The following is a 23,658-nucleotide window of genomic DNA, read 5'->3' as shown; positions in this document are numbered from 1 at the left end:
TGAACAGACACTGAGCTCCACTGTCTAGAGCTGGCAGTGCCTTCCGGCCTCCCTCCCTCCTCCCTCCCTCTGGCCTCCCTCCCTCCCCTGCCTCCAGGAGGAGTGATGCAGGTCCGGACCCCTCTTCCCTTCCCCCGACCCCCCCTCAGTATCCACACCCCATCCCTCCTCTTGGACCATCACTCCCATACTGCCTTCCCGACACAGCTGGGTAGAGCTCTTCCCACAGCTCATTCCCTCCCACTCCTGAACGGAGCTAGCTCCCCACTAACTCCCCACCTACACGCGTACGTGACGGAAGTTAGTAAAGGTTGGTTGGGGGAAAGGAATTAGGTGATTTTTTTTTTGGCTAGTCCTAGGCCGTGAACTCAGGACCTGAGCACTGTCCCTGGCTTCTTTTTGCTCAAGGCTAGCACTCTACCACTTAAGCCACAGCACCACCTCTGGCCATTTTCTGTATATGTGGTGCTGGGAAATCGAACGCAGGGCCTCATGTATACGAGGCAAGCACTCTTGCCACTAGGCCATACTCCCAGCCCTAGGTGATTTTCTTGGAAGCTGCTCAGACAGGACAAGGGAGTGTGCAAGGCACCCAACAGACGGAAATGTGGGCTGCGGGGTCAGTAGGCTGACCTGGAGAGCTCTAGAGCTGGGGTGGCCCTTCCGGGACAGGGCGCGGCATCAGACCTTTCCGCCCCGCACCATGCATCACCAGTCTCTACCCCTTCAGCCCTTCACAATTGGACTGGAACTACTGCCTCCAGTAATGGCTTAGTGCCTGCTGTGACCAGATTCAGTTCCTGTTGCCCTTGTACATCCAAGGTGTGGCCTCAGGCTGCTGGCACACCCGAGCCCCAGCCCAGATGGAGCCCCAGCCCCAGAGCCTGGCCTGTCCCACCCAGGGAAGGGAGGCTCCAGGGCCAGCCTCAGCCCCCAGGGCTCATTTGCTCACAGGGGCTTCTAGACACTCAGAGGTGTTGGGAAGCATAACAAAAGGTGCTGAGGGACAGAACTGGGGTGGAGTGGGGCTTCCTTTTTATTCCTTTTACACGTTAATACATTTTTTCTCTCAAAATAACATATGTATACATGAAAGATGCTTAAGTGTGCAGAGTAAATGATCACTTACCAATCACATAGCCATTCATATTTAATGTATTCAAAATTAAAATAGTAACTTAATAGAATTATATGCTTGTTATGTTATCAAAAATAACATATTGGGGAAAATAAGGAGTTTTTTCCACCACCACCCCCCAAAAATGTGAGAAGAGTGAGATTCTTTTATATCTTTACCAAAAATGTATCTTTTAAAAATGTTGATTGTGGGGCTTGAACTCAGGGCTGGGGCACTGTCCCTGAGCTCTTTTGGGAAAGGTGAGTTTTTATATTGGACTTATATTCCATCTGTTGCTCTAGGGACTTGCTTTTTACATATGCGTTCATCTTTCAAGTGTCACATCACCCATGCATTCAAACCTTGTAAGCAGAGGAAAAGAAAAGGCAGTGCTCCATGACACTGAGAGATTTGGGCCCCCGATAGGGTCCCTCCGAGGGTCCCTCAGGTCTGTGGGAGGTGCTGCTCGCTGAGTGCTGGCTGGGGGGCACTCAGCGCATGCCCGGCTCTGGCTGCCTGTGTGAATGATGGGGCAGATGGGGGAGGACAGCCCCGCTCCGCCCCCACCCCACTGGCACGGGACCCTGCTCACCAGCTGTGGGCAGTTTAGGCCAACCTTCCCCCCCTCCCTCCTGCAGGCCTGGCCTATAAAGCCGCCTGCATGTCCTTGCCAACCCAGGCCCCCTCCTTGACACCCAGAGCCACCATGGCAGAGCTGCCTGTGAGCGAGACCCCTGGGGACTCGGCTCTGTGCCGAGGGCGCTTCACCATCAGCACACTACTGGGAACCGATGAGCCCCCCTCGGCGGCCGCCTACGACAGCAGCCACCCCAGCCACCTGACCCACGGCAGCACCCTGTACATGCGCACATTCGGTTACAACACCATCGATGTGGTACCCGCCTATGAGCACTATGCCAACAGCGCCCTGCCCGGAGAGCCCCGGAAGGTGCGGCCCACATTGGCTGACCTGCACTCCTTCCTGAAGGTAAGCACCAGCTTGGGAAACCGGCCACTTCCCTGCTGTGTGACTATGGCTGACTAACCCAACATCTCTGAGCCTATGCCACAGACAGGGACAAGTGTCTTCCTCAGGGGTCAAGGGCTCCCCATAGAATAGGGGGAGAGGGTGCCATTGAGTGTCTGGGTTACACGAGTGGCTTATATTTATCCACTAGTGCCCTAAAGTTTGGAATGGGGTGTTCAGAGAGAAAATGATCCTCAAAAGAGCTGGAGAGGAGGAGGCTGGGAAGGTCCTCTCAGACGGAAGCCTGGAGGCTGGAGTCGATCCTCACCACGCCCTGTGAGGCCTCACTTTGCCCCTCTGACAATGGGGTAGAACCATTCTAGATTCTGATGCTGAGACTTGTTGAACTTACAAACGCGCCTCCCTCTGCCCCCCGCCCCCAGGGGCCAGATGTGGCCTCCTGCGGAGATGAGATGATGGGAGACAGCCTTGGAGGTGAGGAGAAGGCCTGAGACAGGTGGCAGGCTTGCGGGAAAACCCAGAGAGCTATCACAGCCTCAGTGTGGTCTGGGTTGGAGTCCTGGCTCTGCTGGGCCCGTTGCGCAGCCTGGGATAAGCTGTTGCACCACTCAGGGGTGGCAGTCACAGCGACCTACCCCACTCGGCCTGCCACACTGGCCCGTTCTGAGTCCACTGCCCTCCAAGGAGGCAGTGCCCTGTGCAAGGACGCCAGCCCAAGCACCCCGCCTTCCTTGGCGTCTCTGCTCTCGGAACTTCTTGTTTCCTTTTTGATGTTGGAGCTCAAACCCAGAGCCTTGTGCTCGGGAGGTGCTTTCCCCGGGGTGATGCCCCCAGCCTAGGCGTGGCATGCCATGCCATGCGGCTGTCTGGGGATTGCCTGGTGGGAAACGCGGGCAGGCAGGGGTGGGATGCAGAGGCCCAGCCCCCAGGCCCGCTTCTGCCTGACTGGTGGTCTCCGGGCTCTCAGCAGGAAGGCAGCCACCTGCATGCCGTGGCCTTTGACAACCGGCCCAGCCATGAGCTGGCAGACGGGCTGGTGGAAGAGGAGGCAAGCACCAACGGCCAGAAGAGCCCTGGGTTGCCTGTGCGCTTCGGCTGGGTTAAGGGAGTGATGGTGAGTGAGATATGGATGGGGGGACTGATGTTTAGTAACTTGGGGGAATTACTTAATCACTTCCTGGCTCATTTCCTCATTTGTGAATGGAGCATTAAATGAGTTAATAGATGTGAAATCCCTAGATCTAGCTACTGGGGCAGGCAGTTATTAGAAGGAACTTCCCCTATTCAGCCACCAGGAGGCAGCACTTAACACAGCCATCCACAGACCCGGTTTTCAGATGGGGTTTTTTTCTATTGGGTCTTCATGACAGAAAGGAAAAGGTTTGCTTTTAGCAGGAATAAGACCTCCAGACAGCAGAGCGGCCACTGGCCTTTGTTTTAGAAGATACTGTGGGATACTATAGAGGGGACTTGATGGGGTGAAGGAGGCACTTCAGTTCTGCTCTGAGAGGCAGGAGGGAGGCTGGCAAGGGCTGTGACTCTGTTTCTTCATCAGCCCCATCCCCTGAGCCCATAGTCAGGCTTGGCCAGAGTCCCCGAAATGGGCCTGTGCAGCATCACGGAGCAGATGGAGGGCCCTGAAGCTCTCTGGGTCGTGAATGCCACGGATGGAGGTACAAATGTAGTACCTTGCCATGTATTGGGGCCATGAGGCCATAGCAGGCCCTTCGCCCCCGAACTTCAGCCTCAACCACAGACTCTGGTTTTGCTGGAAATTTGGAAGCAGAGCCCACAGCACCCTGAGCTCTGATTGCATCTGTGAGCGGAGCATTGACTCATCTGGTATCCCCTACATACCAGGCTCGGAGGCCGACAGCTGCACAGGGCCGTGACTGGGGCTGGCAGGAGTGGGGTCCTGGACTTGAAATAGGGTGGGAGGAGGTGCTTGCAGTCCATCCTCAGGCTGAGGGATTGAAGGTTGGTAGAGGGTGGGAGCTAGCGGGCTTGAGCCTGTAAAGTGAATAAAGCAAATAGCTGGATGCTTCCAGGAGTCTCTGATCTCCGATCTCCTCCCAGATCCGTTGCATGCTCAACATCTGGGGTGTGATCCTCTACTTACGCCTGCCCTGGATAACGGCACAGGCGGGCATTGGTGAGTGCCACCAGGGAGAGGAGGGAAGGAATGCTTGAGTTCTGGTTCTCTCCCTCCAAGGCCCCCAGGAAACAGCCTTGAACTTGGGTGGCAGAGATCCCAGGCCAACTTTTCTTCTCCCTGGCAGCATTGGGTTTCTGCCGTGGCAGAGGTGAGGGTGGAGAGGCAAGAGCGTTAGATGGGGGGTTGGCAGTCTTACGGGTTCTCCCTGACTCTGTGTGACCTTCCTGCATCCCTTGACCTCCCTGAGCCAATTTTCCCTGCAAAGCATGCCAGTTCAGAACGTGCCCTTTGAAGGACTAGTATATGGATGCGCACTATGAAGCATGCCCTGTGACCTTGTACATGTTCCTTAGCCGCTCTAAGCTTTGGTTTCTACCTGCCTTGCAGAGTTAATACCATGCAGAAAAACCAGTATTGGGAGCCTAGAGGTGTTCCGAAGAGGCAGCTTGTTTTTATTATCAGAAGGGGGTGGTTCCCTCTGCACCAAGCATCTTACCGGTTGCCTCATGAGCTCCCTGCTCTTTCAGAGCATGCCCAGTGGGACAGCCACAGACCCATTTGTCAGATGACCAGCTGAGGCTCGGAGAAGGGAAGGGATGGGAATCCTGCGGTGGATTTGTGGGCAGGGTCAGGTCCCTCCGTGGCTCCTCCCCCTGTGCTCACCCTGACTGTGTTCCTGGGCCTCATATTCACCCCACAGTCCTGACCTGGGTCATCATCCTGCTCTCGGTACTGGTGACCTCCATCACTGGCCTGTCCATCTCAGCCATCTCCACCAATGGCAAGGTCAAGTCAGGTGGGCCTCCCCCCTCCCTTTACCCCTTTCCCCACCACTGTCTGCTGCCCTTTGCCTACTCCTCTGACTGCTGCTCTGGCCCTGCTAGGTGGCACCTACTTCCTCATTTCCCGGAGTCTGGGCCCAGAGCTCGGGGGTTCTATCGGCCTCATCTTCGCCTTTGCCAATGCCGTGGGGGTGGCCATGCACACTGTGGGTTTTGCAGAGACTGTGCGGGACCTGCTCCAGGTGAGGGGGGCTGGGCCCTGGGCAGTGGGGCTGGCCTTTCCTCCCCCACCCCATGTCACCCATCAGGGCCTATGGGCCCATCTGGTCACTCTGGGTGACAAGGGCCCCCAGGGCATCTGCTTGCAGGGGAGGTGCTTGTGCTTGGCTCCTGCCGGGGAGTCTGGAGGCGTGGGGTGCGCAGAGGGGGCTTGTGACCAGCCCAGTCCCCGGCAGGAGTATGGCACGCCCATCGTGGACCCCATCAATGACATCCGCATCATCGGTGTGGTGACGGTCACCGTGCTCCTGGCCATCTCCCTGGCGGGCATGGAGTGGGAGTCCAAGGTGAGGGGCACCGCCGAGGGGGTCAGGTGGTGAAGTGGCTGTAACAAGGCCTGGGGCTGGGGCTGGGTCTGCATCTTCCTGTGTGTGTGTGAGGTACGTTTGCAGGCTTGTGGCTGCGACAAAGAGACCTCTAGTATAGACAGACTTGGTTTCTCTCTCATGTAACAGTGCAAGAGGAAGCCATGCAGGCCTGCGTGCTGGTTTCCATGGATGGGGGTGGGGTGGAACCCCAGACTTCTCCATCCTTAGGGAGTGGCTCTCCTCCATCTGGTCCACAGTGGCCTCCACCCAAGCAGAGGAAAAGAGGGAAAAGATGGACACAAAGCACGAGACTTCCCTTCCCCTTTCCTTTTTCTGCCAAACTGGAAGAACTTGGTCTGAAGATTACAAGGGATGCTGGGAAATCTGATCTTTATCTTAACCATGTACTCAGCCCAAAGCCAGAGGTTCAAACCTGGCAGGACCGGGTCCCTGCAGCTGCCCCTCTCCCCGCGGGCTCTCTGGCCACACACGCACTAAAGCTCAGTCTCCAGCTGTTCATTCTATGGCTTGCTCATCCTCCTCCCTTTTGAATCTGCCCAAACATCTGGGGCAGGGCATCCTTCGTAGGTAGCCCCAAGGCCATCCCCACCCTGTGTTCTCACTCTGAAATCACCTTACACAATCAGCCTGAGACCAGAGGCCATCCTGCTGCCTGCCGAGTCCCCAGCTCCTCGAGCACTGCTTGCTGTGTGATGGGCGTTGAATGAGTGGAGGAGGGGCTGATGGAGGCTAGGTGCCTGCCTCCCTGGTTGGGACCCCCTCTGGAGGTGGCATGGGAGCCACCATCTGACCTCTGGGGTCCTTCACCCCCACCCAGGCCCAGGTGCTGTTCTTTCTCGTCATCATGGTCTCCTTTGCCAACTACTTGGTGGGGACGCTGATCCCCCCATCCGATGACAAGGCCTCCAAAGGCTTCTTCAGCTACCATGGTATGTGCAGGGGGCAGTTCATCCATGAGTCTGACCCAGCATGTGGACACTGGGGAGACGCGGGTCCCACGCTTCCATAGTGAGGGGGACAGGTGACTGCCCAGCCCAGCCAGGGTCCCCAGCCCTCCAGGCAGCCCTGACTCAGGCCTTGGCTTGCCAGGGGACATTTTTGTCCAGAACTTGGTGCCTAACTGGCGAGGTGTCGATGGCAGCTTCTTTGGAATGTTCTCGATCTTCTTCCCCTCGGCTACGGGCATCCTGGCTGGAGCCAACATCTCTGGGGATCTCAAGGTGAGCACAACACCTTTTCTGGTGCTTGGCACGATGGGGCTGTCTTGCTGTCCAGTGTTCATTTGTGTGTGTGTGTGTGTGTGTGTGTGTGTGTGTGTGTGTGTGTGTGTGTGTGTGTTGCTCCTGGGGTATGAACTCAGGGCCTGGATGCTTAGCTTTTTTTGCCCAAGATGAGTGCTCTACCACTTGAGCCACAGCTCCACTTCCGGCTTCTTGCTGGTTAATTGGAGATAAGACTGTAACAGATTTATCAAGTTTTGAGCCTCCTGAGTAGCTAGGATGACAGACGTGAGCCACGGGCACCCGCCGGCTCTCCACAGCTTTGAGGCAGGCAGCTCCTTGCTTGGCCTTCAAGGCTCCAGCCAGCTATTCAGCCTCAGCCCTCAACACTGTTGCAATTTCCATGCTGCCACAGCCCTTGGACCGTGCTTAGTCTCCAGCCAGGGCCTCCTGCCTTCATGTCTTCTCCTCCCCAACTTCTAATCTCTTTTCAAATCCCTCTTCCAGCATCTCTGTCTGGCCTTCTGTCCATGATGGACAACATCTCAACCCAATGTCTGTGTCCCCTTTCCCAGTTTAGCACAGGACACCAGCTAGGGCCTCTGTCCAAGTCTGTGGGTTGAACAGTGATGCAATGTGGTGTCAGAGCAGAAGCACGACGTGGGCACAGACACACCCATCACAGTGGAGGCTCCAGATTAATTAGCTAGAGGTAGGGCTGGAGCCCAAAAAGGATGCTCAGGCTCACTTTGCACTCTTAATTCTCCTGCCTCTGCCTTCCCAGTGCTGGGATTACAGGCAGGAACCACCAGGCTTGGCTTAAAGTCAAGGGGGCTGGCTAACAATGTTTTGCTTCCTCTGGAGGCTGCAGGATTGGATCCTTCGTGGCTTCATCCTGGGTGTGGTGGGTCCTGCCGGTGGTGTCCTGGCCTGTAGTTCATCCCCCTGGTGTGTACCGACCTTGCATTCGAGGCCCACTCATTCAGGATGACCTCATCTTTGCTAATCATATCTAAAAGGACCCTAGTTCCAAATAAGGTCACCTTCTGAGGTTCTGGGTAGACATGCATGGGGGGGGGCACTCTCTCACACCAGCAACAGGGCAGGAGGTAGTCCTGGTCTGTTGGCCTTGCAGCCATGAACAACATGTGCCCAACCCCGCAGAGCCATCTAGGTAGCTGGGACCCCTGGCAAGCCTGGGGTCCCGAAGACTCCAGCCTCCCTCCTCTCTACCCCTCTGGCTGGCTCCATCCCTCCTCTACCTTTCAACCTGTCTCTGATTCGGGTTTCTATTTGCCAAGCAGAGGTGAAGCAGAATAGCAGAGAGAAAGCTGGCCTATAGCAGAGAGAAAGCACGCTGGCCTATCTCCAGGCAGGGGTTTGTGTCTTGAGGGGGGTGGGGGTCTTGAACTTGCTGTAGAAATCTCTGTGTCACTGCTCCTGGACCAGCCCCCAGTGCCTGAAGTTGCGGCCCCCAGCGGGGTCAAGCCCACTAGTTACCCATGGCTTCTGGAATCAGGGCTTCCTCACAATGCATTTCTGGCTGCTCCAGACATGCCTAGAAGAGGCGGGCATGTTATGTGAGCACTGTGGTTCGTCACGGCCGGCTGAGCACGAGCAGAGCTCCTTGTCAGAGCAGAAGGAGACGTTGGGGCTAGTCGTGGTCCATACAGGTGGATCTGTGCATGTCTGACAGTGGGCAAAGCCAGGGGTGAGCCCTTGGACCCATTCATCTCACCAGCAATGCAATCGCACTTGTGCCACCTGCGGTGCAGATGACGGCCAAGGCCTAAGCTGAGCCGAGCTGACACAGAGCCCGGCCAGCCGGATCCTCTCCTTCAGCTCCTGGGAGCAGCGTCTTCTCTCCTTCCTCAGGTCTCAGAGGTGGCCCCCGCCCTACGCCCATGTTCTCAGTTGTGAGGACCTTCCTCTCCATGCTTCCTCTCTTGGCCTTAGACAAGGTGCAAGGGGAAGGGGAGGACTGATGGAGGCCCAGGGCGGGGCTGACGCTGTGTCCCTCCCCCAGGACCCTGCTGTGGCCATCCCCAAGGGAACACTCATGGCCATTTTCTGGACCACTGTCTCCTACCTGGCCATCTCAGCCACCATTGGTGAGTTCCCAGCCCCTGCCCTGCAGTGACTGGAGCCCGGGCTCGTGGAAGGGCCACAGGGTGTGGCTTGTGGTGAACAAGGAGAGCTAGGCTGGAGGATACAGTTCTTCCATGACCACCGTCTTGGGGGACGTCAAGGAGAAGCCCACCGGCCCACCCCCAGGCCTCTTCCTCCTCTCAGGCTCCTGTGTGGTGCGCGATGCCTCTGGGGACCTGAACAACACGGTGGGCGCCAGCTCAGGGGCCTGCGAGGGGCTGGCCTGTGGCTATGGCTGGAACTTCACTGAGTGTGCCCAGCAGCACAGCTGTCGCTATGGCCTCATCAACTACTACCAGGTCCTGGCCTCTGGCTCTGCACTGCAGTGGGCAGATGGGAACGTGGTTTGGGGAGCTGGGCTCTGGACTGGAGATGGGGGGAGGTGCTCTGTTCCTGTGCCTAGTCCCCAACTGTGAGTGTACTGTGGGGTCCCTCAGTGAGGGCTGTGGACGCCCGCTGAGGTGTCGGGACCAGTCCCCACCTTGGTAGGGCCCGGGGTGTCAGCTCCGCCCTAACTCACCCTGTAGACCATGAGCATGGTGTCCGCCTTCGCTCCCTTGATTACGGCTGGCATCTTTGGGGCTACCCTGTCCTCTGCCCTGGCCTGTCTTGTCTCTGCTGCCAAAGTCTTCCAGGTGAGGCATGGAGAGGGGCATGGTGGAGGGGTGGGTGGTCAGGCTGGGGAGAGGCCAGGATTGGGGGGGGTGGTCCGGCTGGGGGTGAGGTGAGGCTAAAAGGGGTCCGAGCTGAAAGCCCAGGTGGGAGGCTCCCCACTGACTGCTCGCATGGCGGGGTTTCGATGGAAGGGGCAAGGGGCCAGGCAGGCAAACGCTGAGGAAGCTCCCCTTCCTGTGACTTGAGGAACTCCTGTGTCTCCCTGGGGCCCCACAGGTGTCTGCAGTCTCAGCACCCCAAGCTCCCGGTTCATCCTGTACCATATGGTTTAACAAAACCAGGAATCAGGGCCTGGGCTGGGCGAGGCCCTGCCGAGGTCACAAGGGACTCGAGGGCCCACACAGAGCCTGAGCTCATGTGGTCCGGGGGGTGGGGGGTAGAAGGTACCCCTGGTGGTGAGCGCGGCATCCCCTACCCACAGTGCCTGTGCGAGGACCAGCTGTACCCGCTCATCGGCTTCTTTGGCAAAGGCTATGGCAAGAACAAGGAGCCGGTGCGTGGCTACCTGCTGGCCTACGCCATTGCCGTGGCCTTCATCATTATTGGTAAGAGGCTGTCAGGTCTGGGGGGTAGGGGGGGGGTGGGCGTCTGGCCTCCATCTCCCTGGCCCCGCCATCCTCAGCTGCAGCCTGCCAGCCTGGCACCAGGGGGCGCTTGTCCAGGGTTTGGTGCTAGGAACTGAACCTGGGGCCACATACATCTCTGAGCCGGGCCCTCAGCCCCCTCAACTCTCCAGGAAGTCCCCCCAATTCTCCAGGGAGTCTTAGGGAGGCCACGTGATGAACTCTTCCTCTCCTCCTTAACCCCCCTCCAGAGAGGGCAACTCCCAAACCATGCCAGGCAGTGAGCCCCGGTGCTTTGTTAGTAGGATGTCAGCTGTATCCTCCTGTTTCTGTGCCCCGAATCTTCACAGCTCTCCTCCCCAGGTCTAAAGGAACTCCAGGACAGCTTTGGATCACAGTGGTTGCTTCCTGGGGGGGGGGCGGGGGGCTGATACAAATGGTCAGTGTCCACACGGGTGGATGGGCTAGACAAAGCCAACTTCCTCACCTTTGGATGAGGAGAAAGAGTTTTATTAATGGGTTGGGTCGGCTGAATTACTGGCTTTTGCCACGTGTCTGCTCTGTGGCGTTGAGCAAGTTCCTTCATTTGTCTGAGCCTCAGTTTCTCCTCTGTAGAATGGGAGCAACAGTGCATAGCAGGTAGGGCCCCGGGGACAGGAGGCCAAATGTGGAGGCCCCACCCCACCCCCCATGCCCGACTAAGATAGCAGAGGAAGCAGAGCTCACTAAAACAGAAGCAGCAGCCAAGCACAGCGAGAGAGGTGCTCCCACCCCTGCCCCCTAGGGCAAATGGGGAGCAGTGGGGTGCAGGTGAGTCTCCCTCCCCACAGCTCACAGGCTTCTTCCTAACACCACCGTGTCTCTGCTGCCTAGCCTGACCCCAGAGCTCACCAATCCATAAGACCTACCCAACAATCTAGCCACTGTTGCTCAGGGAAGCTTCCAGACAAAGAATGCTGGATCCTGGGACTGGAGGCCTGGCTCAATGGGTAGAGCGCTAGCCAGAGAGTAAAGCTTCTGCTACCAAGTTTGAGAGCGTCCGGAACCAAGTTCAAGTCCCGGATCTAAAAAAACAACAACTCCCAGATCCCAAGCCAATTGAAGCACCGTGCCCTTGGGGCCTGACCTTCACCAGCCCCCATACCTGCTTCTTGCTCACCAGGGCCCCCCACTCTACTTCTCTACAGACACTCCCCCTTGATTCATGCTTTGGATCTGAGGGGTTCTGAGCACTGCGGCTCCAGGCGCTCAGGGGCACTGAGTGCAGCAGGACCCAGCACCTCAGTGGTGCTCATCTCGCTTAAGTATCCCCAGGGAGGCACTAAGACAAGCATGCACAAGCACATACAAGGTTCTCAGGGCTGTTGGAGCCAAGTGACACAGGGAAGGGAAGGAGGCACTGTGGGGGAGGCTGATATACAGTCTCGGGGGCCTGCGTCACATTGCCACAGGTATCCTTGATGTCATTTGTGGTCCAAAAGGGCCCCAGCCCCTGCCCTCGGTCACCCCATAGCTTGATGGGGCTCCTTCCCATACTAAGACTCCCCCGGCTTCCTCATACAAGTGTGAGCCTGCAGGTTATAAGACACTGTCTCTATGCGTGTCACAAAAGGATGGACCCATTTCACAGATGTGAAGGTTGAGACTGAGCCTTGGGGTGGGCCTGCCCTGGGGGCCCCCCCACCCTTAGAGTTCGGATGCTAGAGTCACCCAGCAGGCTGCCATCTCTTTCCCTGGGTGCCTGAAGCTGAGCTCAACACCATTGCTCCCATCATCTCCAACTTCTTCCTGTGCTCCTACGCCCTCATCAACTTCAGCTGCTTCCACGCCTCCATCACCAACTCCCCCGGTGAGCAGACACCCCTCCATCCTGGGGACGAGGCCCGGAGGGACCTGGGGGAGGGGGGAGTGCAAGACAGGGGTGGAGGTAACCAGCACAAGCTCCTTTCTCACATGGAAACCTTGGATACTAAATGCACCGCCATCGCGTCCTGAGCCCTTACAGTGATGTGGATTCACCAAGAGTCTGATTCCCAAAGAGGGAAGAGGATTTCCCAAAGTCTCAGACGGGGCTGTCCCAGGCAGTGCTAGAGCTGTGCTCTGCTTTGTCTTGAGCTAGATACTTAGGCCAGCAGGGTGGGGGTGCAGGCCTCCCCAAAGCATGCCCAGCAAGGACGTGGCTGCAGGGACCGGCTCCTGCGTGCTGGCATGGCCACTTGACCCTGCTCTGAGCCCAGGAGGAGGCCCTAGAGTCTGGGGCATGCGCATTGAGCTGGTCCTTCCCGCAGGGTGGAGACCCTCGTTCAGATACTACAGCAAGTGGGCAGCGCTGTTCGGGGCGGTGGTCTCCGTGGTCATCATGTTCCTGCTGACCTGGTGGGCGGCCCTCATCGCCATCGGCGTGGTGCTCTTCCTCCTGCTCTATGTGATCTACAAGAAGCCAGGTATGTTGGGGAGAGCTGGGTGGGCTCGGGCAGCCAGGCCCTGCCTGGGCTGGCTCTGCCATTCCCAGAGCCCCAGGCTGGCCTCCCACCTCTTCCCTCTTCATGGGGAAAAGTGCCCAAAAGGACTTTACTGTGAGATCCCCCAGGACGGGGCACTCCCACTCAGAGGGCCCAGCATCAGCTCCTGAGAGGGGCTAGCCCCTGGGGCTTGCATGCATGCTTAGTGTGACACCACACGAAGTCTGGCCCACTACTTGGAAGGCAGTTCAAGGCTAGGCTGGGCAAAACGTCAAGGCCCTTTCTTAAAAACAAGTTGTACGTGGCGGCACACACACCTGTCATTGCAGCTACTTGGGTGGTGAAGCTTGAAGGATCATAGCCCAAGATCAGCCAGGGACAAAAATGGCCAGACCTCTACAAACAAAGCAAAAAGCCTGAGGGGTGACCAAGGTGGTGGGGGGGGAGGGGCTGTGAAGGGCCGTGGCTCACCAGTGGCACAGGACAAGAGTCTATATGCACAAAGCAGAGACGCAGGGTGGGGGAAACCCAACCTCAGACAACCTACAACTCCACCTTTGAACCTGAACTTGACCTTGTTGGTCAAGGCTGGAGAATACTTTGTAGCATTCAGGACCCTGACCATTAAGTGGGCACCCATCAAGCTTGGGTCCCAGGCCTGCAGGGCATCCCTGCTCACTGGCCCCCTCCACTCCTCACATGTCCAGGTTTTCTTTGTTGTTGGTGGTTGTGGGGCTTGAACTCGGGGCCTGGGCTCTGTCCCTGAGCTCTTTCACTCAGCACTAGTGCTCTACAACTTTGAGCCACAGTTTTTTGAGTGAGCCACCGGCACCTGGCTCATGTGACCAGTTTTGTTCTGGGGATTTCAACTCTTGTCCGCAGAGGTGAACTGGGGCTCCTCCGTGCAGGCCGGCTCCTACAACCTGGCCCTCAGCTACTCGGTGGGCCTCAACGAAGTCGAAGAGCACATCAAGAACTACCGGTGACCAAAGCCTTGGGGAACTGGGGTGGGGCAGATCCAGCCTGGGGGAGGAGCACCACTTGCCCCTCAGAAATTAGGGCTGGCATTGCCTAGTTGGGGGATGAGCAAGGAAAAAGGGACTCCTGTGCCTTAGTTTCCCCAGTGGAAGCTGTCTTCCTGGGAGGGTGATCTGGCCTCTAGAGAATCACACACCTTTCTGCCTTCTGACCTGATTGCTTATGACATGCCTCTTGAGACCCATGACTAACCCCAGGCACACCTGAGGACACTGAGGCATAGAGAGGTTAAGTAACTGGCCTCTGCTTGCACAGCTGCTGAACATGACCCACTGCATCTGGCTTGAACTGATCAGAGCCCTGGCCCTTGATTACTACCCCGTGTTGCCTTTCTCAGAGGCTCAGTCCTCCACCTCAGTGACACAGTGAGCTTGTAGATCATGAGCCTCCTTATCAGCAGTCTTGCTTTGTCCGTCAGCGTGCTGGGCAGGGCAAGGCAAAGGATGGGCACCTGCTGGAGGGTCAGGTGGTCTAAGCAGACAGGGAAGAGAGGCAGTGATGGCATCACTCCAAGTCTGGAACACTACTTGATAGGCAGTCTGAGGCCAGCCTGGGCAAAACGTTAGTGAGACTCTATCTGAAAAACAAAACAAAACAAAACAAGATGGGTGTGGTGGCACGTACCTGTAATCCCAGCTACTTGGGAGGTGACTATAGGAGAATCAGCCTGGAGCAGTTTCCAGACATCTGTCTGAAAACCAAAGTAAAATCAAAAGGGCTGGGGGCATGACTCAGTGGTAGAGCACTTGCCTCCCTAACATGTTTAAGGCTGCACTGGAAAAGTCGAGAAAAAAGAGCGGAAGAGCCCCCAGAAACACAGGCAGAAAGCGAGGGCCAAGGCCCTGCAGGGGTTCAGGACCATGTAGGAGCCAGGTGAGCTCCCAAGGCACCTCAGTACTGGGAACTCCAGAGACCTCTCCTGATGATGGCTCTTTCCCCTTTTCCCTTTCCTCCTCAGCCCCCAGTGCCTGGTGCTCACAGGTCCCCCCAACTTCCGCCCAGCCCTGGTGGACTTTGTGGGCACCTTCACCCAGAACCTGAGCCTGATGGTGTGTGGCCATGTGCTCATTGTAAGTGCCCCCCGGAGGTGGGATGGGGCCATGGGGACCCCTGGAGGAGGGGGGGGGCGGGTAGCAGAGGCTAGCCAGGCTGCCTGTCTGCCTGTTGGTCTCTCTCAACCTTCCTGGTTGCCAGTGCGCCGCCTCTCACCCACACGCTCCCCTCTAAGGCTACAAAGGAAAGCTGACACCTCTGTGGTCCTTGGGTCTTGGGCCAGGGCAGGAGAGGGTGAAGGCAAGCCCCTGATGTCATGGGTCCTCTCACCCACAGGGCCCACGCAAGCAGAGGATGCCTGAGCTCCGGCTCATCGCCAATGGGCACACCAAGTGGCTAAACAAGAGGAAGATCAAGGCCTTCTACTCAGACGTCCTCGCCGAGGACCTGCGCAGTGGTGTCCAGATTCTCATGCAGGTGCGCCGGGCTGCGCCCGAACCACAGAGGGGCCCGGGATCTCCTTGAGGCCCCTTTATTGAAACACGAGTTCCCATCCCCCCATCTTTCTTGGGTCTCCAGAGACGCTGGCACCTGACACAGAAGCCTGCAGGGGTGAGGGGCGGGCTGGACCACAGCCATGCCCTGCTTTTGTTTTTATGTTATTCAGTTATAATTTATAGGCCATGGGTGGAAAAAAACACACCCACTATTTAGCATGATAAATGTTTGCATATGTAGACCTCACCCCATTGTCTGTGTTCTAGGTCTAGAACATTCCACTGAGCTCTCACAGCTCTGTGTAAAACAAGAGACATGGATGAAATACTGTCAATCCTCACTCAGCATAGGAGCATCCTTCCCAGTAGTTTTAACTGTTTCTGTGTGTGTGTGTGTGTGTGTGTGTGTGTGTGTGTGTGTGTGTGTGTTTTGCAAGAGTCTTACTGACTTCTCTGCTCAGGCTCATATCCAGCCTCAGTCCTCCAGATTTCTCAGCCTTCTGAGTTGCTAGGATAACAGATGTGAGCCCCTAGCATATGGCTAATTGTATACTTTACAATGGTTGATTGATTCTGTGATATATCTATATATATATATCTATATCTATATCTATATATAGATATAGATATAGATATATATATGTATGTATATGTGTATGTATTTTGTTGGTTGTGGGGCTTGAACTCTGGGCCTGGGTACTGTCCCTGAACTCTTCAGCTCAAAGCTGGCACTCTACCACTTGAGCCACAGCACCACTTCTGGTTTTCTGGTGGTTAATTGGATATAAGAGTCTCACAGACTTTTCTTGCCCAGACTGGCTTTGAATTGCAATCCTCAGATCTCAGCCTCCTGAGAAGCCAGGATTACAGGCGTGAGCCACCAGTGCCCAGCTGATATAAATTTTACCTACTTAAAAATGTTAAAAAGAAGCTGGGTGCCTGTTGTTCATGCCTGTAATCCTTGCTACTCAGGAGGCTGAAATCTGAAGGTCATGGTTCAAAGCCAGCCAGGATAGGAAAGTCCATGAGGCGCTTATCTCTAATCACAGGAAAACCGGAAGTGGTACTGTGGCTCAAAGTGGTAGAGTGCTAGCCTTGATGAAAAAGCCCAGGAACAGCACCCAGGCCCTGAGTTAAAGTCCCACAACCAAGAAAAAAAAATCTTAGAGACCGAAAGAGAGAAAGAGAAATGTACAGAATGGTTGAGGAAGTCTCTAAGCCCCAGATATCAAATTTCTTATGAGAAATGAGTTGTCAGAGAAGCAGGGGCTGAGAAAATCCAGAAGCCACAGGATGGGCATCGCTTGGCCTAGGCTCGGGGGAGCCATAGGGGCAGCTCCCACACTAGCTGCGCCTTCCTGTGTCCTGTCCCAGTGCACCTGACTGGGGGGTAGGGGGCTTCGTGTCTCCTGAGCCTCTGTGGAAGGAAGGAAGCTGGGCTGAGGGAGACCCACACCCTGACCACAGAACAACCCCCCAGTGGCCCCCCAGCCTCAGCTACCAGCCCTGCCCTACTGACCTCCCCCCTCCCCCAACCCTGGCAGGCTGCAGGTCTGGGGAGACTGAAGCCCAACATCCTGGTGGTGGGGTTCAAGAAGAACTGGCAGTCGGTTCACCCAGCCACAGTGGAGGACTACATCGACATCTTGCAGTGAGTAGGGCAGAGGCCGCAGGGCCGGAATCTGTGGATGTGACAGTGGGTTTCCTAGGCTGGGGAAGTCGGGGAGGAGCAGCCATGAGAAGTTGAGTTCCATTTGCTGGGGGCTGAACAGGAAGCAGGTGGGGTGTGTGTGTGTGTGTGTTGTGTGTGTGTGTGTATGTGTGTGTCTTTCTGACTTAGGGGGCCATAGACACCAACCAAGGTCAGCAGGGTTCTGGCAGGGAAAACCAGGAGTAAGGTGGGCCAGGTGTAGGGTAACCGGGAGCAGCGGCCATTGGCTTTAGCAGCCCTGAAGAAATGTGAGCCGTGTGTTGCCAGAGTAGCTGAAAGTCAACGCATTTACATGAAAGCCGGTGTGCATCTGTGGGCCTCAGAAGGCCCAGGCCCAGCCCTGAGTCTGTGTCATGTTCCCCTGGTGAAGCCACACCCCAGGATGGAGCTCCTGGAGGGTTCCGGGCCGACTCCAAGCCCTGTTTCCTCCAGTCCTGTGCTAGGCACCGCCCACAGGCGGCCGGCCTGGACTGGTTTCTGCCTTCATGCTGCATGGAGAAGTGACACTGTCAAGGACTATCAGGCCGAGGGTGGAGGCCCTAGGACCTGCTTCTAGGTCTGCTGTTAACCAGTGCATGACTCCAAGGTGGTAGAATCCTGGACCCAATTGCCCCCAGCACTCCCATTCCAAGGCAGCCCCCAGACGCTTAGCTAGATGGCTCCAGTGTGATCTGTGACTGGGGGCACTGGTTCAGAAGGCAGGAAGTGCACTTTAGGGGGCAGAAGCTTTCTAGACGGCCTGTAGTCCTTCCTGCGTGTGCATCTGTAGTCCCAGCCTGGTGACTTGTATGGTGATGACAGGTGATTCCCCGGGACTCAGTTGGTGAATGTGTACTGGAGGGGGGTGGGGGAGGAAGCAAGATTACCCCAGTGTATGTATCAGGTGGACAGGATATGACTTAGTTTCCCCCCAAGGGATTCTGGGTGACTCTCCAGTTCGGTCTGTGTATTACACAGATGGGGGAACTGAGGCCCTGGTAAGAGAAGGAGAATGGTAGGCGGCAGATGGGAGGCTGAGCTCAGCCTCTTCATTTCAGCGATGCCTTCGACCTCAACTATGGCGTGTGTGTCCTGAGGATGCGAGAAGGCCTCAATATCTCTGAGGTGCTGCAGCCCCATGGTGAGTGCTGAGTATGGGTCGTGCCGCCCAGCTCCCTGTGGCCACCTAGGGCAGAGCTGTGGCCCTGGTGGCTCATACCTGTAACCCTAGCTACTCAGAGACTGGGATCTGAGGATCACAGTTCAAACCCAGCCTGGGCAGGAAAGTCTGTGAGACTCTTAACTCTACTTAACTACCAGAAAACCAGAAGTGGAGCTATGGTTCAAAGCAGTAGAGCGTTAGTCTTGAGCAGAAAAGCCAGGCTTTGAGTTCAGGTCCCTCATCCGACAAGATAGACAACAACTTAGAACAGCATCCTGGATAGTTCTGGAACCCAAGGTTCCAAAGTGGACCAGGGAGGAGAGGGAAACAGTAAGGAATAAAAGGTCTCAGAGTCAGTGAAAGCCCTGGATGGTCCTTCAGAGCCATCAAGTTTCCAAGCAGAGAAGCAAAACCCAGACAGGGGGCAGGGGCACGTCCCAGGTCCTGCATGAGGCTAGGAGCAGGAGGAAGATTGGAACTCAAGGCCCCAGAATCACCGTCAATGCTGCTGTAACCAGACAGGATGAAGAAAATCCGCTTGAGAGAAAGAAGGGAAAAGAGCGGAGGAGTAAAGACATTGCTTGTAGAAAGACATTGGAAATGAATATATTCACCCAAAGGTCATGGAAACTGGATGTTTTGGTTTCCATGGCTCCCTGTGGGGCTGCGCCCAGTGATGCCCACCTGTGATCCCTGTTCCTCAGGGGGCCGGGATCCGGAGGATTGAAGTTTGAGTCAAGCCTAGATAAAAAGAGGATCGAGGTTGGAGGCCAGCCTAGGTAAAAAGTGAACTAGAGGCTGGGAATATGGCTTAGTGGCAAAGAGTGCTTGCCTCGCATACATGAAGCCCTGGGTCCGATTCCCCAGCACCACATATATGGAAAATGACCAGAAGTGGCACTGTGGTTCAAGTGGCCGAGTGCTAGCCTTGAGCAAAAAGAAGCCAAGGACAGTTGCTCAGGCCCTGAGTTCAAGGCCCAGGACTGGCCAAAAAAATTAATTAATTAAAAAGTGAACTAGACATCATCTTAACAAGTATGCAGGCATAGGGGGCCATTCCTGTGGTCACAGCTACTTGGAAGGTGTACTTAGGCGACTCGCAGGCCAAGCCTGTCCCCAGGCAAAAAAGTAAGAATCTTCCTGGACTTTAACTATACTTAAAAGGGGCTGGGTATTTATCTGAAGTGGAAGAGCATCTGCCTCTGTAGTGCAAACCTCAAATCCCAGTATTGCCAAAAAAAAAAAAAAAAGGGAAAACAAAAAGCCATGCATAACAGTGTAGACTCTGTAGACTATGTCGAGGTGTGAAAGACATAAAATACAGGGGCTAGGAATATGGCCTAGTGGCAAGAGTGCTTGCCTCGTATACATGAAGACCTAGGTTCGATGCCTCAGCATCACATATATAGAAAGTGGCCAGAAGTGGCGCTGTGGCTCAAGTGGCGGAGTGCTAGCCTTGAGCAAAAAGTAGCCAGGGACAGTGCTCAGGCCCTGAGTCCAAGGCCCAGGGCTGGCAAAAAAAAAAAAAAAAAAAGACATAAAATACACAATGACAAATGAGTGGCCACGGGGACCCTGGCAGGTGGGATCTGCAGCCCGACTCACCAGGCCTGGCTCCTGTACCCTCCACCCTTACCTCGAGGTGGGAAGGAGCAGAGCCTGCGAAGAGCTAGAAGGTGAAAGCAGCCAGGTGCCCTGAGCCTCAGACACCCCAGAGGAGGAGGGACTTCCTTCTTGGTGCTAGGGGAGCCCCAGGAGATGAGGAACCTCGGGGTGCCCAGCAAGGAGATCCTGCAAGCCCAGCAACACCCTCTCCTGCAGTGAATCCCGTGTTTGACCCAGCGGAGGATGGCAAAGGCACCAGCAGGAGTGGGGCGGGGCCTTCTGCGTCTAGCGCAGGTCAGTCCCCACCCTGGGAGGTGCACTGCCCTGTGGGGTGGCCCCTGGAGGGATCTAGCCACAGCCAGGGACGGAGGAGGTAGCCCCTGGGTTCTATTCCTAGCACCCCCGCCCTCCACACCACTATCCTTCCAAAAACAGGATGCTGGCACTATCTCCCACCCATATCCTGGGGATGGGGGAGGGATGCAGAGAATCTGTGGCAGGTTCAAGGGCATCCTGTGACTTGTGGGAGGGATGTTCTCCTATCAAATGCCCCCAGCACCTCTCAAATGTGGGGAGGGGGAGGTGCATCCAGGGCCGGGTTCCTGCCAATCCAAGTTGGTAACACAAAGGGCATCAGGCCTGCCAAGTTCCTCTATTGCTGCCCATGTGGCCCGATGACTTGTGGCAGCAGGCAGGGCCTGGCGTGAGTGTGTCGCTCTGACGGGCTGCCTCCCTCCTGCAGTGGACGCTGAGGCCCTGGTGCGCGAGGAGCAGGCCCGCACCATCTTCCAGTCGGGGCAGGGCACGAAGACTGTGGACATCTACTGGCTCTTTGATGATGGAGGTCAGGCCCCACAGACCCTTGTTGGCCCTGGCTGTGCCTTCTTCTTAGCCTAGTGGCAGGGACCTAGAATCCAGCAGAGGGGACAGCCAGGACCCCAGGCTACTACCAAGCACAGGCTCAGGGGAGCCGGGTTAGGCCCCTCTCTCTGTAAGAATGGAGACCTCTGAATACAGATGCTGAGGCCAACAGAAACTAGAACCTTCTGACTGATTGACTTTGGAGGTTGGGGCCTGTAAATGGGGAGGCTGGGCAGGTGACAGGAAAGGATAGGAATGCTCCCCCAAAAACCCTCACTTGGTCATCTTAAAGCAAGCTTTTTGAGCTTTACCTTTCCAGCCTTTGATAGAGCCAGAGAGAAAAAAATGTCTCCACGCTATGGAGTGCAATCAACCCTGTGTCTGTGGGTTTTACATCCATAGCCTCAGCCAGTCTCAGACTGGGAGAATTCAGAGAAAATTGTCTCAGCCTTTTGCACTGCCCTGACATTGCAGCACCATAGAAGAAGCCTTACCAGGCAAGGCACTGGTGGCTCACGCCTGCAATCCTACCTACTTAGAAGGCTGAGATCTGAGGATCATGGTTCAAAGCCATCTGGGGCAGGAAAGTCTGTGAGACCCTTATCTCCAATGAACCACCAGAAAATCAAAAGTGGAGCTGTGGCTTCAAGTGGTAGAGCACTAGCCTTGAGCAACAAAGCTCAGGGCTGGTGTCCAGGCCCTGAGTGCAAGCCCCTTCACTGACAAAAAAAAAGAGAAAGGCTTACTATAAAGGGTGATGTGCTCTGCTGTTACATTCAGTACTACACCCCAGTCACAGGGACTCTGGGACAGCTGTTAAGGGACAAGGGACAGCTGGCCTTTGCTGGGGGACCAAATCTCTGCCATGCCTAAGTCTAACTGTATTCTAACAGTGATAGTCAATGTCAGCTGAGCACTTGCTACATGTATGGCTGACCCCAGGGGCTCCTGGGGCAAACCAGATGCCATCTCCTTCTTTTCCTTTCATAAAGAGGACCCAGGATTAGGCACTGGACATACAGTGGCTGACCCTCAGCCTCGGTGGAGAGATGACAGGCAGGCTGGAGTCAAGAGTCAGGGAGCAGGCTCCCATCCATTAGTCAGACGTTCCATTTTTGGCAAATCCCAGTGATCCACTTGTCCATGTGCAGAGCCCTGTTATTCCATGCCAGCTTGTTCAGAGCACTGGCCAAATAAACCCGGACCGCCATGGCGATCAGGGTTCAGTCAGTGAGCTCTACCACAGGCAGGGAAGCTGAGGCCCAGTGAGGAGCAGGCTTTTCCTGTGGTAAGGTGGGCAGGGGACTCCCACAGGGAGTCCCTCTCCTAAGTACATTCCTCTTGTCTCCGGGGGACCGTCCGTGCCAGGCCTCACCCTCCTCATCCCCTACCTCCTCCGCCGCAAGAAGAGATGGAGCAAGTGCAGGATCCGCGTGTTCGTGGGGGGCCAGATCAACAGGATGGACCAGGAGAGAAAGGCGTAAGTAGATAGCCGGCCGGGGTCATATCTACAGACCGGAGATTGTCCCAGGCCATAGCTGTGGTGACCTGGGCTCCACGGAACAGCCCTCTTCCCCTTTCTAGTGTGTTTGGAATCTTCCGGAGAGAGGTGACTTGTTTATGTGTGTGCCAGTACTGGGGCTTGAACTCAACGCCTTATGTTCTCCTTTGGCTTTTTTGCCCGTAGTTGACACTCTACCAATTGAACCACACACTTCTGCCAGTGAGTTGGCATTAAGACTCCCGTGGGCTTTTCCACCTGGAACTGGCTTTGAACTGTGATCTTCTCAGGTCTCCTGACTAGCTAGGATGAGAGGAGTGAGCCACCAGAACCTGGCATGGACATGACTCTTAAATCTCCTTTAAATCTGTGGCCATCTAGGTGAGAGGTCTTTGCTTCATGCTGCTCTGTGCTTCTGCCTAAACAAGAGCAGCAGGCCTGCGCTTGAAGGCTTGGCAGGCGACAGCTTCTGGCTAGAATTGAATGACCCTAGCTTAGTTATGTGGGTTTTAATTACTACCTCTTTCTAGCAAGAGGTGCTGTGGGTTTTATTTTCCTTTAGATTATAATATAACATGTCCTTCTCTAAGCATATTTGTCTCTTTCCGCTATTATAATAAGATACTGGAAACATTTTATAAAGAAAAGAGGAAGCCGGGCCCTGGTGGTTCACACCTGCAATCCTAGCCACTCAAGAAGCTCAGATCTGAGGATCATGGCTCAAAGCCAGGCGAACCAGAAAATCTGTGAGATTCTTGTCTCCAATTAACTACCAAAAGAAGTGGAGCTGTGGCTCAAGTGGCAGAGTGCTAGCCTTGAGCAAAAGAAGCTCAGAGACCCTGAGTTCAAGCCCCAGGCTGGCACAAAAGAAAAAAAAAAAAAAGAAGAAAGATTTAGCTTACAGTTCTGGAGGTACAAGGTGAGGGCCCGGAGGTGACATAGAGCGTCATGTAACAGAGACAAGAGAGCACATGTGTCTGGCCTCTCTCTCCTCATAAAACCATCAGGATTCAATCATGAGGACCCTGATGACTTTGTCCAATCCTAACACCTCCCTAGGGCCCACACTACCCACCCCGTCTCCCCCCTCCCCCAGCACCTCACACAGGATTAAATTTCAACCTGAGCCCAAACCATATTCAAATCAGAAGGCACAATGTGAGCTGATTTAAACATACCTGACAGGAAATAGTGAAGCAGGTGGCATACGGGCATGTTGTTGACAGGAGCGGGGCAGGTGGAGCTAGGCAGGTGGCGCTTTAGAACAAGGTCAAGTGAGGTCAAAGAAAGTCAGGTGAATGTGGGTGCCAGTGGGGGCCAGTGGCTCCCACCTGTAATCCTAGTTACTAAGGAGACTGAGATCTGAAGATTGAGATTTGAAGCCAGCCAGGGCAGGCACGCCTGTGAGACTCTTATCTCCAATTAAGCACCAAAAAGAGCAGAAGTGGAGCAGTGGCTCTGCTAGCCAGAGAGATGAACCCCCCACCCCCAGCCATCCTGGCCTGGCTACCCCAGGGCCGTGGGAGGAGGGAAGCTCTGGTTTGCGGTGCCCTCTTCCTCTGCCAGGATTGCACCTCTTCTTCTAATCAACCC

The 23,658-nt window shown here is 55.6% G+C and overlaps 1 protein-coding gene across 2 annotated transcripts in view; it reads left to right on the top strand.

Moving 5' to 3' along the window:
* The first annotated feature begins 1,790 nt into the window (after positions 1 to 1,790).
* Positions 1,791 to 23,658, top strand: part of Slc12a3 (solute carrier family 12 member 3) — a 30,604-nt gene continuing 8,736 nt past the window's right edge. Inside the window, exons 1-22 of one of the 2 annotated variants that reach the window (XM_048355536.1) lie at positions 1,791 to 2,105; positions 3,076 to 3,219; positions 4,182 to 4,257; positions 4,961 to 5,056; positions 5,145 to 5,284; positions 5,498 to 5,608; positions 6,468 to 6,579; positions 6,740 to 6,870; positions 8,897 to 8,981; positions 9,163 to 9,317; positions 9,546 to 9,653; positions 10,115 to 10,238; positions 12,004 to 12,105; positions 12,545 to 12,700; positions 13,601 to 13,700; positions 14,715 to 14,826; positions 15,086 to 15,226; positions 16,791 to 16,897; positions 17,995 to 18,077; positions 19,920 to 19,997; positions 20,446 to 20,547; positions 21,933 to 22,044. In XM_048355536.1, coding sequence (XP_048211493.1) covers positions 1,824 to 2,105; positions 3,076 to 3,219; positions 4,182 to 4,257; positions 4,961 to 5,056; positions 5,145 to 5,284; positions 5,498 to 5,608; positions 6,468 to 6,579; positions 6,740 to 6,870; positions 8,897 to 8,981; positions 9,163 to 9,317; positions 9,546 to 9,653; positions 10,115 to 10,238; positions 12,004 to 12,105; positions 12,545 to 12,700; positions 13,601 to 13,700; positions 14,715 to 14,826; positions 15,086 to 15,226; positions 16,791 to 16,897; positions 17,995 to 18,077; positions 19,920 to 19,997; positions 20,446 to 20,547; positions 21,933 to 22,044 — 2,657 coding nt within the window. In that variant the 5' untranslated portion in view covers positions 1,791 to 1,823. Of the gene's footprint in view, positions 2,106 to 3,072; positions 3,220 to 4,181; positions 4,258 to 4,960; positions 5,057 to 5,144; positions 5,285 to 5,497; positions 5,609 to 6,467; positions 6,580 to 6,739; positions 6,871 to 8,896; positions 8,982 to 9,162; positions 9,318 to 9,545; positions 9,654 to 10,114; positions 10,239 to 12,003; positions 12,106 to 12,544; positions 12,701 to 13,600; positions 13,701 to 14,714; positions 14,827 to 15,085; positions 15,227 to 16,790; positions 16,898 to 17,994; positions 18,078 to 19,919; positions 19,998 to 20,445; positions 20,548 to 21,932; positions 22,045 to 23,658 lie in introns of both variants that reach the window. The other variant, XM_048355535.1, reaches the window with a different exon arrangement.

Source organism: Perognathus longimembris, chromosome 10, assembly GCF_023159225.1.
Source record: "Perognathus longimembris pacificus isolate PPM17 chromosome 10, ASM2315922v1, whole genome shotgun sequence".
Taxonomy (NCBI): Eukaryota; Metazoa; Chordata; class Mammalia; order Rodentia; family Heteromyidae; genus Perognathus; species Perognathus longimembris.
The sequence above is the reverse complement of the archived record's forward strand: the minus strand, read 5'-3'. Positions and strand labels throughout refer to the sequence as shown.